This window comes from Numida meleagris, chromosome 11 (genome assembly GCF_002078875.1).
Source record: "Numida meleagris isolate 19003 breed g44 Domestic line chromosome 11, NumMel1.0, whole genome shotgun sequence".
NCBI classification, from domain to species: domain Eukaryota; kingdom Metazoa; phylum Chordata; class Aves; order Galliformes; family Numididae; genus Numida; species Numida meleagris.
Window position 1 is genome coordinate 10,953,132 of NC_034419.1, and position 17,874 is coordinate 10,971,005.

Consider the following 17,874-nt stretch of genomic DNA (forward strand, 5'->3'; position numbering starts at 1 on the left):
CTGGAATGCTGCAGAGACAGCATGAACATCTAAACTGCTTAATAGTACTCACCAGTTCTCTTCAGAAACTTCTTACCAATCAGTTCTGGCTTAGTGAGGACAAGAACTGGACCATCTAACCCCCCTCCCTAGATCACAATCACACACTGGTCTCTAAAGGAGATGTGCTCTGCTAGAAGAGTATCTTGCCACAGGGCAATATTAGGAGCTGAGTAGGGATAACCAATATCAGGGACAACTGTTTCCCTCCACCATAATCCCCCTTTTTCTTCCATGAACTGGGAGTACATCTCTACCATTAGGCTCTGACCGCATCAGGGTGCTTGTGGCTGGGGAAGCCCCATGGCTACGGCCCATGGGCAGGACAGTGCCCAGGGTGATGCCCACGTGGCCCCAGCCTCATCTCCAAACACTGCCAGCACCAGATGCTCCAGCGGAAAGAATGCTCACCCTCTCACATGCCTAATTACACAGCTCTCCTCCTTCAGGAACGAAGGAGTTTTATTTAAAGGTGCATTTGCCATGCCCTGAAGGACAAAAGCAGATCAAACATGAAAAAGTTGTTTTTCCCAACTGCCCTAACTGCAGGTTTCGCTCTAAAATCACTAGGAAAGAAAAAGGCAAATCATTTTTTGAAACCTCTCCAGCTCCCTTCCCTGTCTGCATTCTGCATCAACAGCTCCTACAGTTAATTAATCCTTCTAATTACCATTGCCTTGCACCACACTTAAACTGGCTGCATTCACCCGCGTACTGAATTCAAACGAGAATCCTGTCACTCAGGTCCTACCATTTGCACCCCTTTAGGAAAGGCTTGGAATGAAGAGGAAGGAGACAGAAAATAAATGATTACTCAGGGAAAAAAAGCGGCTTAATGAGTGGTGTGTGCCACTGGCAAAGGGTCAACGTGTCAACAGGGAGCACTTTCTATGGGGCTGCAACACATCCATCAGCTTTTCCCATCGAGGTACTACTGTGCCAAGGTAAACCAACCCTAGGCAACACAGACCTTGTGAAACTCGAGAGGGGTAGGGGACATGATCTCCTGCATCTCCTTCTCCATCTTCTTCATGTCCAGGTTCCTCTCATTCTTCTTGGCAGGGGAGCCGCTGCTCTCGGTCTGTCCATCGTCACAGCCGGAATTTGCCTTCCTCAGCGGGCTCAGTCCCGAGGGGTTCACAGAGTCCAGGAGCAGCTTGCTGCCCTCCAGGCCCAGGTTGTGCACGCTCCCCGTCATGATGGACGCCTGCAGGGCAAGGGCACAAAGTCACCCTGCTGAGGTGGCAGCAGGAAGGGACAGACCACGCAGCAATAAAAATGGCAGCAAGGACAGTGGGATGGGGGGCTTGTTCTCATTAATCAGAGAGGTAGGTACCAAAATGCTCTCTCGTTTGGCTAAAAGAGCCATTTCAACTAACTTGGGAGTCAAGACAGATGAACATGCTGACCTCAGGGGAGCTCCCACAGGAACTCGTGGATCTCCAGCCTACCTCTGTGGGCTGCAGCCTGTCGTCAGCATTGCGCAGTGCTGGCAATGGCCCCAGGAAGGCAGTACCACAGACTGCTGAGGCCAAGTCAGCAGAGGAATTACGATTTTATCTGTCAGTAAATAGGAGCCTTCACTGAGTAAAACTGAGTTAAAAATATGAAATTAAGTAGTTTTTAAGCCTGGTCATCTTTGATAGCATCCATTAAATGATGCCCCTAAGTAGATTCTACTCCATTTGGCAATGCTTTTCACTAATGAAATTACATTGATCAAAGCTAATGAAGGAGTCAAGAATCCAGTCTGTGGAACCTCAGCTGGTTCCAGAGTCTATTTAAATGGCATAATGAAAACCATCATTATGAAGTTCAGGCTCCAAACATCTGCAGACCTATTAAATGTCAAAAGGTAGCAGAAAGAAAAGGAAAGGCAGGGAGCAGACAGCAAAATTCAGCAGTGCTAAACATGGCAAGTCAAAGAGCAATTGCTCCTGCACACAGGGGAAATATCACCTGACTAAATCTCTCACCGATGCCTCTGGCTCTTTTCTGCAATTTTTCTTTTTTTTCTCTTTATTCTGCTGGAACAAAGGTAAATAAAGTAGATTCTGGTGGCAGTGATGAAAACGCCAGCACTACCTTCATTATCCCCAATGGAGATGGATAAAATATGGAAATCCTTTGAGTGTGTAGCAGGTATTTGAGTGTTGTCCAAACTCAAGGTGATTAATTTTTGAGGCAAGACCTGGAAAATGCTAGGAAACTCAGAACCTAAAAATATTTCCATATTTTATCCATCACTCTTCAGGATAAGGTGGGTAGTGCTAGAGGTGGTCTGCATTTTGCAAAATTTCTTTAAATTCTTTTTAAAAGCATTGCTCTAACTGTAACAGCTCCAAAGTCTTTAAACAGCGTGACTCAAAAGCCCACGCATCCCCGGAATAAGAATGGGCAGAAGGATTATTTTCTCTGTCCTGGCATTTCACAGTAGCCAAACAAATCCATTCTTATGCATTAAGCTCCACCATTATGCAGAAGAGAATCATCTATGCATCATTTCAGAGTGGTACCTTTTCTTAAATAGCCACTGACAGTAATGGGAATTTTATACCCTCTGTTGGGGAAACAAGCACATGGGCCAGAGATGCCCAGGAAGCCATTTCCAATCCAAACCCCGTGTTATTGGACTGGAGTAGTACGACAGCTGGCATCTCTCCAGGCACCTTATCAGGCATTGCATAGGGACAGCATCCCTGCACAATCTGCTGGAGCAGCAAACATCCACCAATTTCCAGACTCCTCCCTCCTCCTCCAGCCTTGGGGAACTACTTTGGCTTCCAGCCTTATTTTTGGAGTGGCTGATGACCCAGCCCGGCAAGCCTTCTCCAGTCTTCTGTACCCAGAAGGCATGGGGAGGGAGCAGCTCGTAGGGTTGCACTGCTGAGTCCCATCCCATCCCATCAGGAAGATTTGCTGCCCACTGCTCTTCAGTCTCGAGGGAGGTCTTTATTTGCATCCCACAGCTTAGAAAGGCAGGCTCCCCATCCAATAACCGGACACAATAACACGACCTCCAAAGCATTTTGGATAAAGAAAAGAGAAAGTGGTTTGTGAAGAGAGGAAACACCTTTATTTCTGCAGGAAGCAATTACTTTCTCAGATTTTTCCAGGGGAAGGCTGGCTGAAAAGCTTCCAATTACTCATTTCACTGAAACAGTTTCCGACAGAGCAACAGCTCAATGCAAGATGCATGTTGTTCCTGTCTACACTTGAAGCTACAAGCTTCAGTCCCAATGGGTTTTGGGGAGGCTCATTTTGCTTGGCCTCTAAGTGCTTTTGACAGACGGTATCTCTCCATGTAACGGCTTACTATTTGATAGGGAAGCTTTGCCAACAGTCACATGAAGATTGTTGGCCAGCAATAATTTGCAAAAAGAGTGTGGAGTTACTGGTTGGTAATTCCTCAGCTCTGGGGAAAAGTACGTTCAAGTAACTGCCTAATGAGATGTAGTTATCCATTAGCTCATCCCTGAAAGGGACTAAACTTGAACCCTTCCTCACACCTCTTGCAGCACAGGGGTGCTGTGAGCAATCAACAGATCCGGGGAAACTGCTTAGCATTTATGTCAAGAGCAAAACAGTCAGACCGGCAGCAAATTCGGAAAGTGATTTACCTCAATCTCCCTCAAAAGTTCAGACTGGCCGCATGTTTCCAAATCCTCCAAAGCTTCTCCAAAAACACGCCAAAAACTATCCTCGTGAGTGGTCTCAAGGCCATTTTGGCGGTTGGGGTATCTGTTGTAACGTAGGAACCAAACATTGTCAGCACTCTTCTGCAGCAGGATGAAAGCCGCGAGGCTACAGCAAGTGTCTCACCAGTAAAAGCAGAGACTTGAAGAGTCTTCATATACAAAAGCAAACAATATGAACTTTTCAGACAAGAGTCCGAACACGAGACCTCCATGCATTTACTAACGGGGCAAGCGTCCTTCAAAGGAAGAATTAAGTTGGTGTAGTGATGTCAAAGTTCAAAGGGTAAATTAAAAAGTGCCTGTAGGAAGATTGTAGGTTTAGGAAGACGTTTTGGTGAAATAGAGAAGTGAAAGAAAAAAGGATGCGTTATGGGTAAACCAGGAGCCTCAGAGACTGTTAGTACAAAGGCTGATGGGATAGAGCTCAGATCTGAGACACAGAACACCTGAGAAGAGAGAGAAAAACACAGAGGGTAACAGACATGGTGAGAAAATGGTAAATACATTAGGTCTCTATGAGAGTAAATAATGCAAAGATGTATATAAAAATGATTGCCCTGGGCTGGACAAGTAAACACATACTACAGCCAGCAATATTGACAGTGTCAGCGTATAACCCATACAAACCAAGATTCATTTGCTTTGGGATGGCCAAGGAAGTGAGCTGTTCCACTCAGGAGGTCTCTTTGTGCTACACAAGTCATTGCATTACAGCTGTGTACAGACTCTCTCCAGTTCTCTGGCTACAGAGAATGGGAATAGTGACAACCTCTCTCTAGTCGGTGCAAACACATGGTAATGTGAACAACATCAGAACATCAGCGCTGAGTTTAACAGAAGCCTCTTAAAGGCAACTTTTGGTGGTGTTAAAAGAAGGTCACAATACACTCGCTAACGTGTCATGGGAGGACAGTGACATTAGAGCAGCCTTAATGCATCTTCCATGCATCCTATTAGGAGCTGCACGGACAAAGATCCACCTGTGCAACATCTGGCAGCAGCTTGCATGGCTCAGTGGTCATCAGTGCCACAGATGGGAGGGGACATTTACCCACGAGAACCACTTAGTAAAGTCAAAACATTGTACTCGAGTACAAATCGAAGAGAGGTTGGCTTCAGTTATACATATAATAACTCCTTGGGCTATCGATAGCACACCTTTTCCAGATCTGTATTAATAGCAAAGTCTTTAGCATGTGCTTTGCTTTTCATCTGCTGGTTTAAAGGAGAGCTTGCAGCAGGCATAACCTTAAACACACACACTTCTGGTCCTTGTGGGATCATGGCCTGCCTGGAGAGTAGTATCTGATGTGGCTTATTGTATTTTAAATTCACCCCCTACCTTTTTTAAAGCAGCAGCTTTTAACACCAGGCAGAGAGGTCAGAAAAACACCCAGCAAGACTTTATAAAAACAAACCAAAATTCCCCCCTGAGAAGGAGTTTTCAATTCTTTTCCCTTACTCATTTCCTTCCTCCGCTCCAGGTTTCCTAAGAGGCAAAAGTCCCTTCCAGTTACGGGTTTCTTGCCTCTCAGATACAACAAACACCCAGGAGCTGGATGAATCAGCCCTCACACCACTGGGTCAGCAGGTTTTTCCAGGCTAAGGGCAGCCAGGGTTAGAGAGGTTTTGTTTTTCTCCCTTACAAAAAGGGCTAGGCAGCACGAACCGTTTCACTTGCACTTTGACATCAGGTCTCGGAGCCCTCATTAGGGACACACAGGGTTTTGAGGGCTCAGATCTGCTAACTTCAGCTGCCAATGGCCTCGCCGGGAAGGCCACGAGAGAGCAGCGACCTCTGTGAGCCGGCTCTCGCTGAGAGGCAAAACAAGAACAAAGTCTCAGCCACTGCCAGCCTTCCTGCCAGCTTGATCATCTTTAAATAGGTGGAAATGGCCATGAGATGTTCTAAGGGTTTTGTCTGGACAAACAAAAATTAAGGGAAAATAATTATAAAAGAAAAGAATTGACAGCAACAACACGACACACACAACTCTGAAGGGGACTCTGAAGGATGTCAAGGGGAAGGTTAGTTATGGGGCAACAGAGTTTTCCACTGTGCATGATTCAGAGAGGGGCTGGGGCAGATTCAGCAGGATTTTCACAGGGGCAGCTGCAACCTGCTCTGTGTGCCTGGGAGGTGTTGTGGGATTTCTTCCACTCTGGTTGAACTGGCTATGCTCATGCAGCATGGTTTTGTCCATGTGTTGGAAGGGCTAAAGTGTGGTGGAGACAGACATCCAGCCACACCTTTAGGAGATTTTATCTCAGATGTACAACCTCTTACTGGTCCTCCAAGAGCTTTTGTTGGCCTTTCTGGCTTCATGGCATCAAGCTGTTGAGAAGCTAAATCCTCACTCAAAAATCTCTGGCCAACATAATGGGGGACAGCCATGGCTATTTGTTACACCCAAACTATGAAAGTACTGCAGCCTTTACATGGTATTAGACATGTGGTCCATGCAGCTGAGACTGTCCTAACTCCAGACATAAGTGTCACCAGGCCATGGCAGAGATGCCACAGAGCATCTCCGTGGAGATCGTTTGATAGAACAGGTCACTACTCCAGCACCCACCCCACAGACGCTTGATGCCATGATGGGGCATTGCTGACCCTCTCCACCTCTGGCTAACCCACTCCATCACAATCAGTGCCCTCTCATCCCCACATCAGCAGAAGGGCCTCCCTACCTCCTCCCACCCCTCCGCACCTGCTGGGCTTGTCCCAGTCGTCTTCACTGAAACTTCCATCCATGTAGGGGTAGCTTTTCCTGGGGTCCCCAGGAGGGGTGCTGTTCTTTTGCCTGCTGTGTCTCCATTCATGTGGATGAAGGGCAATGCCTGCAGCCTGAGGTATGTATGTACCTAGCCAAGGCAAGAGGTGAGGGAAAAAGAGGTAACGTGGTTAGAAAACCCAGGAGGAGTAAATGACAGGAGAGCTTCCTTCCCCAGATCCCAAACTTGAAGCAATTTAGGTTACATACTGCTTTCACTTCAGTCTTTCAAAAGGGGATATTCTCCTCACATCTTCTTGCTCTAAACAAAACAACTTCCCAGGATCAAATGAGTCCATTAGGAGGATATCGGACAAGTTTCGCTAAGTTTGCCTCCAAGGACTTTTTCCCCCATACTGTGGGATGTCTTGTTCCAGAGATGCAAAACCAACACTACCGAGTCACAAGATCTTCAAGTCTCACGAGGAGCTGCCTGGACAGAAACCCTCCAAAACAGAGCATTCCTCAGCAATGTCGGTGCCAGCTGCCACGGAAATAAATGTCCCAAGTCCCCTGTCCACCTCCTCCTGCCCGTTCAACACTTCAGAGAAATACCCACAGCCTTTCCAAGAAACATCGTGCACTTCCATTGCACCCCGTGCCAAGCGAACAGGAAGAGGTAACAGAGAAACACATAATTAAGGGATACTTGACCTCCCGCACGGCTAAAAGCACTGGAAATACCCGAAGACATTGCCAGAACTTTCTTTCAAAATGCCAAAGCCTGTTATTTCATTTAGCTGAGTGTTTCCTCTTTGTGTTTTTAAAGGTTAGACTGCCCTGGAGAGAGCCCCAGCAAAGTGCTCACCAATGTTTTACACCAGGCAGGCAGGAGCATTTGCTGCTTGCCACAGCAGGGGAATGGGATCTCTGGGAGCAGGGCCCTACAGCAGGCTGGGCACAGGGATGTGTGTACAGAGCTGGCCCTTGGATGCCACCACTTTCACCTCCTCCTTCCTGAGACAAGGGCTGGATCTCTGGGATTCAGAGCCACCTGGTGGCACGTTCCCACCAGGCCCAGCACAGCTCCCTGCTCAAAGCTGAGCAGTTTTGTGGAGGTGCTTCAGGGTTTTGTTTTCCTTCAACACAGGCTAATACTAACTTATGTCACTAAATCTGAACTGGACTGTTTTCCAGTGCTTTCCTCCAAGTGAAAACTTATTCCCATGACGGAGCATCCTCCATCCCAATTCCATATGTCCGCCAGAAACCACAGCTGAATAAATCTGGCCTCCAAGACATCTGATCACTCACCAGGGAGTCAGACATACTGTCTTGTAGCATTACCTTAATTATTTTGTTAAGTGAGTGCTTCTAGTCACAAGATGTTCTTGTGGATTTTAAAACATCCTGAAGAGGATTAATACAGTCTACACAGCCTCTCTAGGGAACTAAAAGTGAGCTACAGGCCAAATACTTTGTAAGACATATGGACAGCGAATACTTATCCTGATTATGTGAATTATAAAATGTTTTAATGGTTTTGAAACTGCTGTGAATGGTATGATGCTATCTATATAAGCCAGAAGAAACAATGCCAATAAAAACCTAAAACGGATATATCAACTCAGAGCACCACATGAATGCATTTTAAAATACATTTTGTTCCTTGCTGAAAGCGAGAAGCTGTGATAGCACAGTCAGACCACGGCCTTTGGCTCACGTTCAGTCTCCAGACAGGCTTGGAATCTCTGTCTGTCTTCGCCTTGGCCCACAGACCCGTGAGAAAAGTCATCTTACCTTGGCTTCCATACCCAGCATCAATGCCAGAGCCATCCCAGGACTCCATGGCGCTGTCTACACTAGGAATTGTGGTGGAGTATATCTCAGACAGCTTGCTAGTTTTCTGGGAGTCTGTCAGTTCGTCTTCGGGGTCACTCACTTCATTTATACTCCCAGACTTTTTGGGATAGGATTCTGAAACCAGAATAAGGTGCTTTAGAAGGCACAAAGAACAAGACTCAGGGAAAGGCTTATGTTGCTGTGGGAGCAAGCTCGGGTACTCTAAAGGGTCTTGAAAAACCTCTTCAGCTCTTCAAAGGTAACTGAGAAAGGCCTGTATCAAACTTTCTATTCCAAGCAGTTTCCATTTTTCAGAGTTTCAATGAGATTCCCACAATAACACAACCTGGTCCCAAACTATGGCAGCTGAATTTTTAACCCCTCATCAAGACCGTACAATCTTGTACCAATTCAGGGCTGATCACCACCTAAAGAGCCTCCCACACAGTCTCAAGACAACAGTGGAATTCCTGGGCCTTGTACTTCGAGGCTGAATTTCCCCTGATTAGTGATTGGAAAATGGAAAGCTGAATGGAGATGATGAAGCTCACACCTTCCCTTTCATTATTTTAGTAATAATAGACCCTAATTATCATTAGACCAAGTTCCCTTTCAGGTAAAAGCTATAGAGGGAACGGTTTCTCAGCACAAGCATTCTTGTACTGAATATTATAAAGTCCTCATTGATTAGATATCCTGTTAGCCATCCACACCCTGGATCTCCAACTCGTAGAACGTAGCTGGGATAAAAATGCTCACTGATAGCCTGCATTTGTCAGTGAGAACAGATTATCTTACCAAACAAAGGCCAGTATTCTAAAAGTCCCTATTTTCCAGCCATTCAGAAGATTGCTCATCATGATTAACTGGCAATTACCTTGAAATTTCAATTACACCTGCTTCAATTCTCAGAATGATTAACGAGTCTCCAACTGGCACTTGCATGTCAGTTAATTCAGCAAGTGGCTGCGACAGTTTAAGTGTCAGAAGGGGGAAAAAAAAGAGTATTTCAGTGCAAAGATCAAGACACTTGGCTTCAGAGAATGAGAAGGGGTTTCTTGAAAAGGGATTAGTTCCCAGATTTTATCTCTAGTTCATGAGGCTGCTGTTCCCTGCCTAGGCTTCCTCCATTCATAACATTGCTGCATTGCTATGCATTTGTCAAACTGCTCTAAAATCTACACGAGTGTTATATTTAAGAGTCATTCTATTTTTCCAGACTCAATGCAGACATTCCCTAGGACAGGGAGAATATTTTCATTTGGTTCCTTCCACCTCCCACAGCACTGTGGGCCACTGGCTAGGTGCATTGAGCTACATCTAGACACAAGAAAGGTAGAAAATACTGAGTGTAGGGTCTCTTGTGTACTCCCACCCCAAAGCAGGCTCCCCAACTCACTCTCCATCTGTTTCTTGATCTTCAGCGTTACTGTCTCCCCTGCCATCTGCAGCAGGTGGATTGCTTCACTCAGTGGCTTGCCCTTGAGGCTCACATTATTGATCGCAAGTATTCGGTCACCGACGTGGATGGCTCCGGTTCTGGAGAAGAGAGGTGCTGTTAGGGACTTCAGAGAGGCAACACTCCTCAGGCCATCAAGCTGCTGCTTGAAGCAATAGCAAATTAACTCTATGCACTTTAAATGTGTCTTGGTTTCCCCCTGGTATGCTGTATACTCCTGTTCATCAACACTACCAAGAATTTGGCTTACACCATCTTTCACCTGTATATACATACATATAGGCACATGAGCGTATGTCCACTTCAGGTCCTAGGCCTCTTGGGAGCTGGACATCAAACCAGCCTACATTTGAAACTCTACGAAACCACGGGGATCGGTATGCATTGCTGGTGGGGCAATGTCTACAGGTGGAACTGACAGGCACATTTCACAAGATGGACAGAAGACAAAGCTAAACTAACAAACCAACAAAAGACCCAAGCCCAACACACACAGACTGTGTGGGCATACATGAGCTGAGCCAGTTGCAAATCAGTTTATGACATCTTTTAAGTTCCCTCCTATGCTCCCTAACGCTGGCACGCAACAGCAGCAATCCTTTCCTCCAGCTCTGCTGTGATGTTCAGCTATCAGGGACCTCATGTGATCAAGCCAAGAGATGCAAATCCAGACAGTCATATCTTTTTGCCCATAGCAATGTGCTCTTTCCAAGGCTGTATCCAGTCCAAATTGAACTGCTGCTCCTGCAGAAATAGGAGCTGATACACAGTCAAAACAGCAGGCAAAACAACTCTTTCCCCTTAATGTGAAACTTTAGAGGCATGCCGCTGCAAAACATCTACTGCAAAACATCTTGGACATGGTTTTGGGAGCAGTATTGATGGTAGGTGGACGGTTGGACTAGATAATCTTAGAGGTCTTTTCCAACCTTAATCTTTCTAAGATTCTACACACATAAATCAAACCAGGAAACTATACAAAGACCAGGCAGGACTGCTCGCTCTGCTGCTGCTGAGGTGTTCAGACAGTTAGTCATAATGGTCTCTCTTGTAGCCACTAGATGTCCGTATTGTCCCATCCTAATCAGCCCAAAAAAGCCCTGAGGGAAAACTCGAGTATTCAAACGAACTATAGATCACACTGCAACTGGAATATTTGTCTTAAAAGTTTCATTTACGTAGTCAAAAAGAAACCAAGCTGAACTGCTAGCACTTTAATGTGACCCTTTGCTGGCTGCGGTGCGTTAGATTTGAGGTTCTGCCACAGCGCCGAGCCTGGGCTGATCTCTCATGAACACATCTCCTTAACGCCAGCCCTTGGACAGCACAATTGCTCTGCAGAAACTATGAGACTCCCTCAGGAGGGAAATACGGAAATGATTAGAGAGGTCACATCAAGGAGGAAAAAGTAAATAAATCCCCTCTGCTGTCCACTGCATGCAGGTGGCAGGGATTTACCTGGGGCATGGGCCAAGTCAGCATCCCTTCACCCATTTGCCAACATGCGCTGGTGCTGAGCACTCCTGGACAAAACCCTCTTGCAGCTTCTCCTATGCCTATTTGACCAGGTGGCATTTGAGGAGGCTGTCAAGCCCCTGAAATCCCTTCAAAATATCAGTGACCACTGAAAATCGTTCCTGGAGAACTATTAAGCCTTAGCCAGAATTGAACAGTATTGGTCCCTTCCCACGCAGGAGGAAAACAAGGCCCATGGCCAAGGGCAAAGTCACCCACAGGCACTGAAGGAGGGGAAACAGAAGCCATCACTCGACATCAACCCAACAGCCTGTGCTGCCTCTGAAGGTTTCTATAGTATGGGACACATACAAGGAGAAAAACGCTCAAGGTCAAGATAAAACCCAAGTCATCTGCATCTGAAGCCTTTTCAGCTTAGACAGCTTGTCACTGTTGTGACAGACGTGTGACAGGTCCTAGAGGACACCCTGCCTTCCCCAGCACAGAGCTGCAGTGCAGATCGTCCCCTGTGCCTCTCCAGGAATGGCTGCCATGTCCCCATTACCAGATGCCAGGATCTGGTCCACCCCACACCAGCGCTGCAGAAACACGTGCTGTGCTTCAGCAAAAGGCAGGCACAGCTTTAACTCCTGTCCTTCAGAAATCCATCGCACCCTTCAGAGCCCAGCCAAGAGTGCCTCTGGCATGGAGCTGGGCAGAGTTGACAGGAAAGGGACAAATCAAGATAAAACTAGGAGCATCCCTCTTTCCTTGAGAAGGCCGAGCCACTCCTTTCTGCTACTCCCAGGAGAAAAACATGCACCATCTCAGCAGAATATGCACCTTTCTGCAGGCAGGCTTCATCCCAGCACTCCTCTCCCTCCCTGCAAGGAGCCAAGGCTACCAGGAGAAATCCCCACGCCGCTCCATCCCCACACTGCTCCTCGGCACAGGCACCACTGTTTGTCAGCCTGCTACAGTGCAAACGGCTCTGTTGCTCTCCTCAAAAGGCTTTTCTTTCCTTGCTGCCTGCCAGTTCCTGATCAAAATTCAATAGCACCGCAGCACTCGCCTGTGCTACGTTTCTCTGCAGAGCAGTCGCTGATGTGCATCCGAGTTCGAAGGAGGAACATCCACAACACTGCAAAGGGAACTGGGAGCAGCAAAAGTACAAAACTGTCTTCAGCCACCTGGCAGCATCTGGGTTTCATGTCCTGAACCTCTCTCGTGCTGCCAGCACAGTGCAGCACTGCTATGCAGAAAAGCCTCAGATTCTCAATGGGTGTTGTTTCCTGGGGAAAAAAGACTGCATCCTGGTGGCGGGCAGTGATACCAAATCCCCAAAGAGAAGAACCACTAGTGACCAAGTGCATCCCTTTTCCTTACTTCTGTCTTGGTTTTCTGTAGCAAAGAAAAGCAGTGGAAATGAACAGTGCACTGTGTGCACTAGGAGCTCGAGGAACCTGAGGCAAAAAGGTGCACCAAGCTGTATTATATAGTTAAGCTCAGAAGGAGCTCGGCCTTCAAGCAGAAAGAACCAAAAGACCAGAACTGAAGGCAAACTTCCCCAAGGTCTAGCACTTCACAACTATTTGTTCAGAGATTTTTTGCAGCACAGAGGAAAGCAACCCCACGAGAAGCATGAGTCAGGTCTGCTGGAGTCATCTCTTACAAGTCACAGCACCGTACAGACAGAGTCATTAAGATACAGTGTATGACTCAGTTCCACCTTATATTCTCAGCAGTGTCCTGATCCTTTAAATCCCACGCATGCACATATATTCAGACCCAGGCACACACAGAGACAACCTCCCCAGCTTCTGAAGGTAAATCTGCAGCTACCTTTATGCAGTATAAATGTCTGCTGCTCCGAGCAGCCTTACACTGAGATTCCTTCATACAGAACAGACTAAGCAACCAGCAAGGACCAGATGAGCCCCAAGATCTATGCTTTCAGCAGGCCACACCACTGCTATGGCCATCAGCTGCAGTTTAGCAGCACGTGAGCGTTGACCAGATGGATACAATGCTTTTCAGGACAGGTGGGCACTCTCCCTATGCAAGCTGTGGCACGGAAGATCACAGACTAGGAAGCATCTCAGTGGAAGAGAGGCAGAAAAATATATTCTCTCAGCTGCTGTGTTCAACCAACACACTGGCTCTGCCTCCACCAGTAGTGCCCTACTTTAAACCACTCTCACTGCCCTAAGGGCACAGTCCTGGCCACCCCACATGTCAAGCACATAGGTCTGAAAAGCCAGATGGGCAGTACCACCCCAGCCTCAAAGCTTTGCAAATGCCAAAATCCCTTCCCACACTGATTCAGCCCCTGTCCCCAAACCTCACCTTTCTGCCAGCCCTCTTTTTGTCAAGCCTGAAATGACAATGGGGTCGAAGGGTTCCTCGGTCCCAGAAATGGTTATTCCCAAGGGCCCGCCATATCGCTTCAGTTCCACTGTGTAGATTATAGCACCAGTTGTCTCCTGCTCATCTGAAAGAGAAAACAGCAATGCCGAGTTTTTTACTTTGCCATATCAAAAAGGTCACAGGAAAGACTTGTCGCATTAAGCACAAGCTTTCAGTCTTCAGCTGTGCTCGTACCAAACAGGATTTTAACCTTCCAAACTCCATTTAAGGGCAGAATAACAAAAATAGACTATAATCAATTGGAAAGTGGTGACCGGAGAGGCAGCAGCCCTTATCTTTGTTAGTTTGCACTACCTATTGGGAAATGTCATTAAAGTGGACAGGCACCAGTTTGCATCAGGATTTCTGTACCAGAGTTATCTTCATCCTTCCTGATCTTCAATTTGACCAGGTCTTCACATTGCCTTAAAATCTGCACAGCATCCTCCATTGAGCAATTGTCGAGTCGGATGTTATCAATGGCTAACAGCTTGTCTCCTGGCTCCAAGGTGCCAGTTCTGCGTGGAAAGGAAAAGAAAACTGAAGTACATTTGTATTTGCCTTTCAGATCCTGCAGTGCATTCAGTTCTGCAGTGGTGATGACAATATTAGCTTTTTTTTTTCCCCTCTCTTTAGTCTTTTCTGGGAAACAAGCAGGAACAGGGTCTGGGGCAACTATAATGTACAGAGAGGAAATTCACGTAGAGTGTGCATCAACCCAGAAAAAGACAGGGGCATCAGCTTACCACCGTCACCCACAAGGATACATAGCCTGGGTAACCTACAGCACTCAGAAATGCCTGATCTTTAACTGACAGATATTCTGCCTTTTCTGGAAACTCGCTTACAAGCACACTTAAAAACCAGCCCTTCATCAGCACTAAATTCCTCTGAAAGCCTTGCTAGGAAGTGCTGGGATCAGAGGCACAGCCAAAAAAGGCTGAGTTATCGGCACAGTTCTCCACCACTGCCCACAGTTCACTTGCTCAGTTCACTCGGGCAGCAGCTGAAACACAGCACACTACCTGAGGAGCCATTGCACCCTATGGGGTGTGCATATATACCTGATGCTCTTTAGCACATGCTCTTAGATGTTAAACATCCATCTTCAATATGGTTGGCAGACCTCTGAATCAGTGCCCTGGCCATCCTCCCCATTAGCTCAACTCTACTTGCTTCAATAAAGACAGTTTTCATTCCAAACCCTACTGCGGTCTAAGACAAACCTCTGGTGCTGACATATGCTTGGATGATGGCAAAATCCACACCTTAGACTACCAAATGGGAATCTTTCTACCTAACCTTTTGTTACTGTACTGGATATTTTGCCACAGGTTTGGCAGGTGGGAAATTCTGCACTCACCTATGTGCTACGCTCCCCTTCTTGATGTCGGAGATGATCAAAGGCTCCCCAGGCTTTCTGCTCGCAGCTGCAAGAGACAAACAGGTGCAAAACTCAGCTTGCTATCTAGAAGGGAGAAGGTTAATGGGAAAAGGAGTTAGGAGGAAAGGGAATGTATATTCCTTTGACAAAATGGTGCTTCGCACTTGACCTCTGGAAGCCACAACCAGGAAAAAAAAAAAAAAAAGAAGTAAATCCCTCAAATTCTTATTGGCTGCCCTCCTCTGGTCTTGAAGTAAAAGGGCCTGGGAAATTCTCAAGGTGGAAAACAATCCAGGAAAAATGTTTTCCATGGGGTTCAGCTACCCAGGCCACTTTGTTGTACAACCAGATAACTCCACTCTGCTCTCAGGTGGAGGAGGGGTTTCCAATCCTCCTGTCCCCCCACCAGACTGAGAAAATTTTCAGCCCACGAGAGATGCGAGCATGCACCCCTGGGAGCATTTGCATTTTCCAATTTGCCTGCAGGATCTTCTGCACTCTTGAGAAGCCCAAGAGAGATTTATGACTTGACTCCATCCTGACCCCTCTGCCATCCACATGACGAACATACACCAAGAGCATTGTTTCCACCCCCCGCCACTCCCTCCAGCCTTGCTATGGGAACTGCACCATCTCATTTAAAGCTGATGGAGCTTCTCAGCAAAAACTGCATGGGAAGGAAGAAAACTCGCAGCATCTGAACGTATAGGGTGCAGGTCAGAGATTAAAATATCTGCAAGGTATGTGGCGTCAATCACAGAGATCCACCTGCTTGATCAGGAGTGATAGGGTGCCCCAGACAGTCAGCCATAAAGGAATAAGTGCTTTTTCTTGCCAACATCTCTGCTCTGGATTTTTCTATTTACATTCATTTATAAGATATAAAAACATATGTACTTCGCCCATCACCTTTAAGGATACCCTCTCCCATATGTAAACCAACCTTCTGCACTGAACAGTGTGAAATGACTGCCAATCTCACCTGCAACGCAGCTGAGTATAAAAGTCAGGTCAGACAGCAAAGAGCAGACCGTGACTGATTTCATAATAGTCATGGCAATGAGACTGCTGAATGATACGGAGCCTGGAAGAATGATTTTTCCCATGCCTTACTGGAGCATGGTGCCAGGCAGTTTTGATCTAGAAACTCGCATGCAGCTTGCAACTGTGGGTCAACGAGAAATGGATGGATTGTGGAGGTTCACCAAGGGCTGGTGGCTGTATTCAATCTGTACTCAATGCATGGCCCAGCCAACCCATACACCAATGTGTGCCAAGAGGTGCAGAGGCTGACGTGGCTAAAATCAACGCAGAAAGACCCGCTCTGGCTAAGAAGGCCGCTTGCCATGGGCAAGCAGTGCACGGAATCACGCTGCTATCACTACTGCTGTTCTCTTTTTCAACACAGATGTGTCTTTGGGGCTGAGAGGTGCCCCAGGCGGCAGTACGAGTGGCAGTGACAGAGACTCAGCAGCTCACAGGTGCTGAGCCCGGCACGCGGCGCTGCGTGCTTAATCGCGGCCTAGCCTGGTTCTGTCAAAACAATCCAGGTTTCCAGAAGTGCTTTTCTCCGCGAGGTTTGTTTATTAGTTTCAAAGCAGAGGCTGTGTGACAGAAGGGGGTTAGAGAGAAACACAGTGCTGGCGGAGGGCTGGGGACAGCCACCTCTACACCTGACCCAGCCACAGCATCCGCCAAACAGATTTCCTTGAGACCTGTTAAATGGAACAGAAGAAAGCACAGTGGCACACCCCTCTCCCTACCATCAGAGTATCCAAACTGTGCTTTAACACACGGCAGTCCTCTGTTTTAAATAGCTACTTAGTCACCTAGTATGAAATTGGAAGGCTTTACAAAGCCATCACTATTAGTCAGCACCCACAGGGCTGACGGGTAAGTTAAAGGGACTTAATGAACAACCATTTTCTCTGGAGGCATAGGATTCAAAGTTAAGAGAGAGAAATCTCAAAGCACTGAACAGTCACTTGCTGTTCAATTTAAAAACCAGCAGTTACTAACTCCATTCATTCCCCTTCAGCATCCCAGTGCCTTTCCCCATGGATGTTAAGCCTTGCCTCCAGGTCTTGTTCTCCCATCCAAAAGGGGAGATGGCAGCCGAAGCAAGAGGGGAAAGAGATACATCGTGACAGAGGCAGAAGCTGTCGTGCAGAAACCCACACCGTCTCCTCAGAAGCTCTGGCTGCAGCCTCCATCTGCCAGGGCAAGCCACTTGCAGTGGAAGTAAGCTCTTTTTCAGATGGATTTGTGTTTTTGTGGGTTTGCCAGTACAGAAGATAGTTTAAATCCCCCCCAGTGACCCAGAGAAAGCTCCATAAATCAACAGTTGGTGAAGGCAGAAACGTGGGGTGGGGGAGAAACTCACCATGAAACACTGCTTGGTGGTGCTGACAGGGCAGTGATAAAAAGGTGAACTGATCAATACTGTTATTTACTTTTTATAAATTGCTTTCAGTCTCTCGCCACCTCTGCTGGGATTCTGGCTCGTTCGGCATTTACTCTCTGATGGATGACAAGGCCAGAAACACATGTCCATTCTGTGTTTTTAATAGAATGCATAATGACTTGCATTGGTAAATTATTCCCCTCCAAGGAGCACAAGCACATATCTCACACGCATCAGCGCTTCAACGGGTTATAAATGCCCTTCGTTATTGATCAAGCCGAGGCAGCACTCTGGCAACGTGTAATTAAAGAAATTGTAATAATACCACAAAAATACGTTTAAGAAAGCAAATGCTTATAAAGGGGAAAAAAAACACAAAATCAGAAACCCAGTAGTCTCAGGATAGCTGAGGAATGAGAAGAGGAATAAAAACAAATCAGAATTGATTACAAAAAGCAGCAGTGACAATCCAG

At 46.8% G+C, this 17,874-nt stretch overlaps 1 protein-coding gene across 5 annotated transcripts in view; it reads right to left on the reverse strand.

Annotated features, from left to right (window-relative positions):
* The window catches only part of GRIP2 (glutamate receptor interacting protein 2), a 221,632-nt gene that overhangs the window by 4,841 nt on the left and 198,917 nt on the right, over positions 1 to 17,874 (reverse strand). For all 5 annotated transcript variants that reach the window (XR_002442489.1, XM_021409444.1, XM_021409446.1 and 2 more), the window contains exons 15-22: positions 14,977 to 15,043; positions 13,986 to 14,131; positions 13,554 to 13,698; positions 9,693 to 9,832; positions 8,252 to 8,428; positions 6,449 to 6,602; positions 3,660 to 3,780; positions 1,010 to 1,246 (exon numbers count right to left, since the gene is read on the reverse strand). Coding sequence is in view for 4 of the 5 variants with exons in the window: in XM_021409444.1 (XP_021265119.1) it covers positions 1,010 to 1,246; positions 3,660 to 3,780; positions 6,449 to 6,602; positions 8,252 to 8,428; positions 9,693 to 9,832; positions 13,554 to 13,698; positions 13,986 to 14,131; positions 14,977 to 15,043 (1,187 nt within the window). In the remaining variant the exon portion in view is untranslated. The remainder of the gene's footprint in view (positions 1 to 1,009; positions 1,247 to 3,659; positions 3,781 to 6,448; positions 6,603 to 8,251; positions 8,429 to 9,692; positions 9,833 to 13,553; positions 13,699 to 13,985; positions 14,132 to 14,976; positions 15,044 to 17,874) is intronic.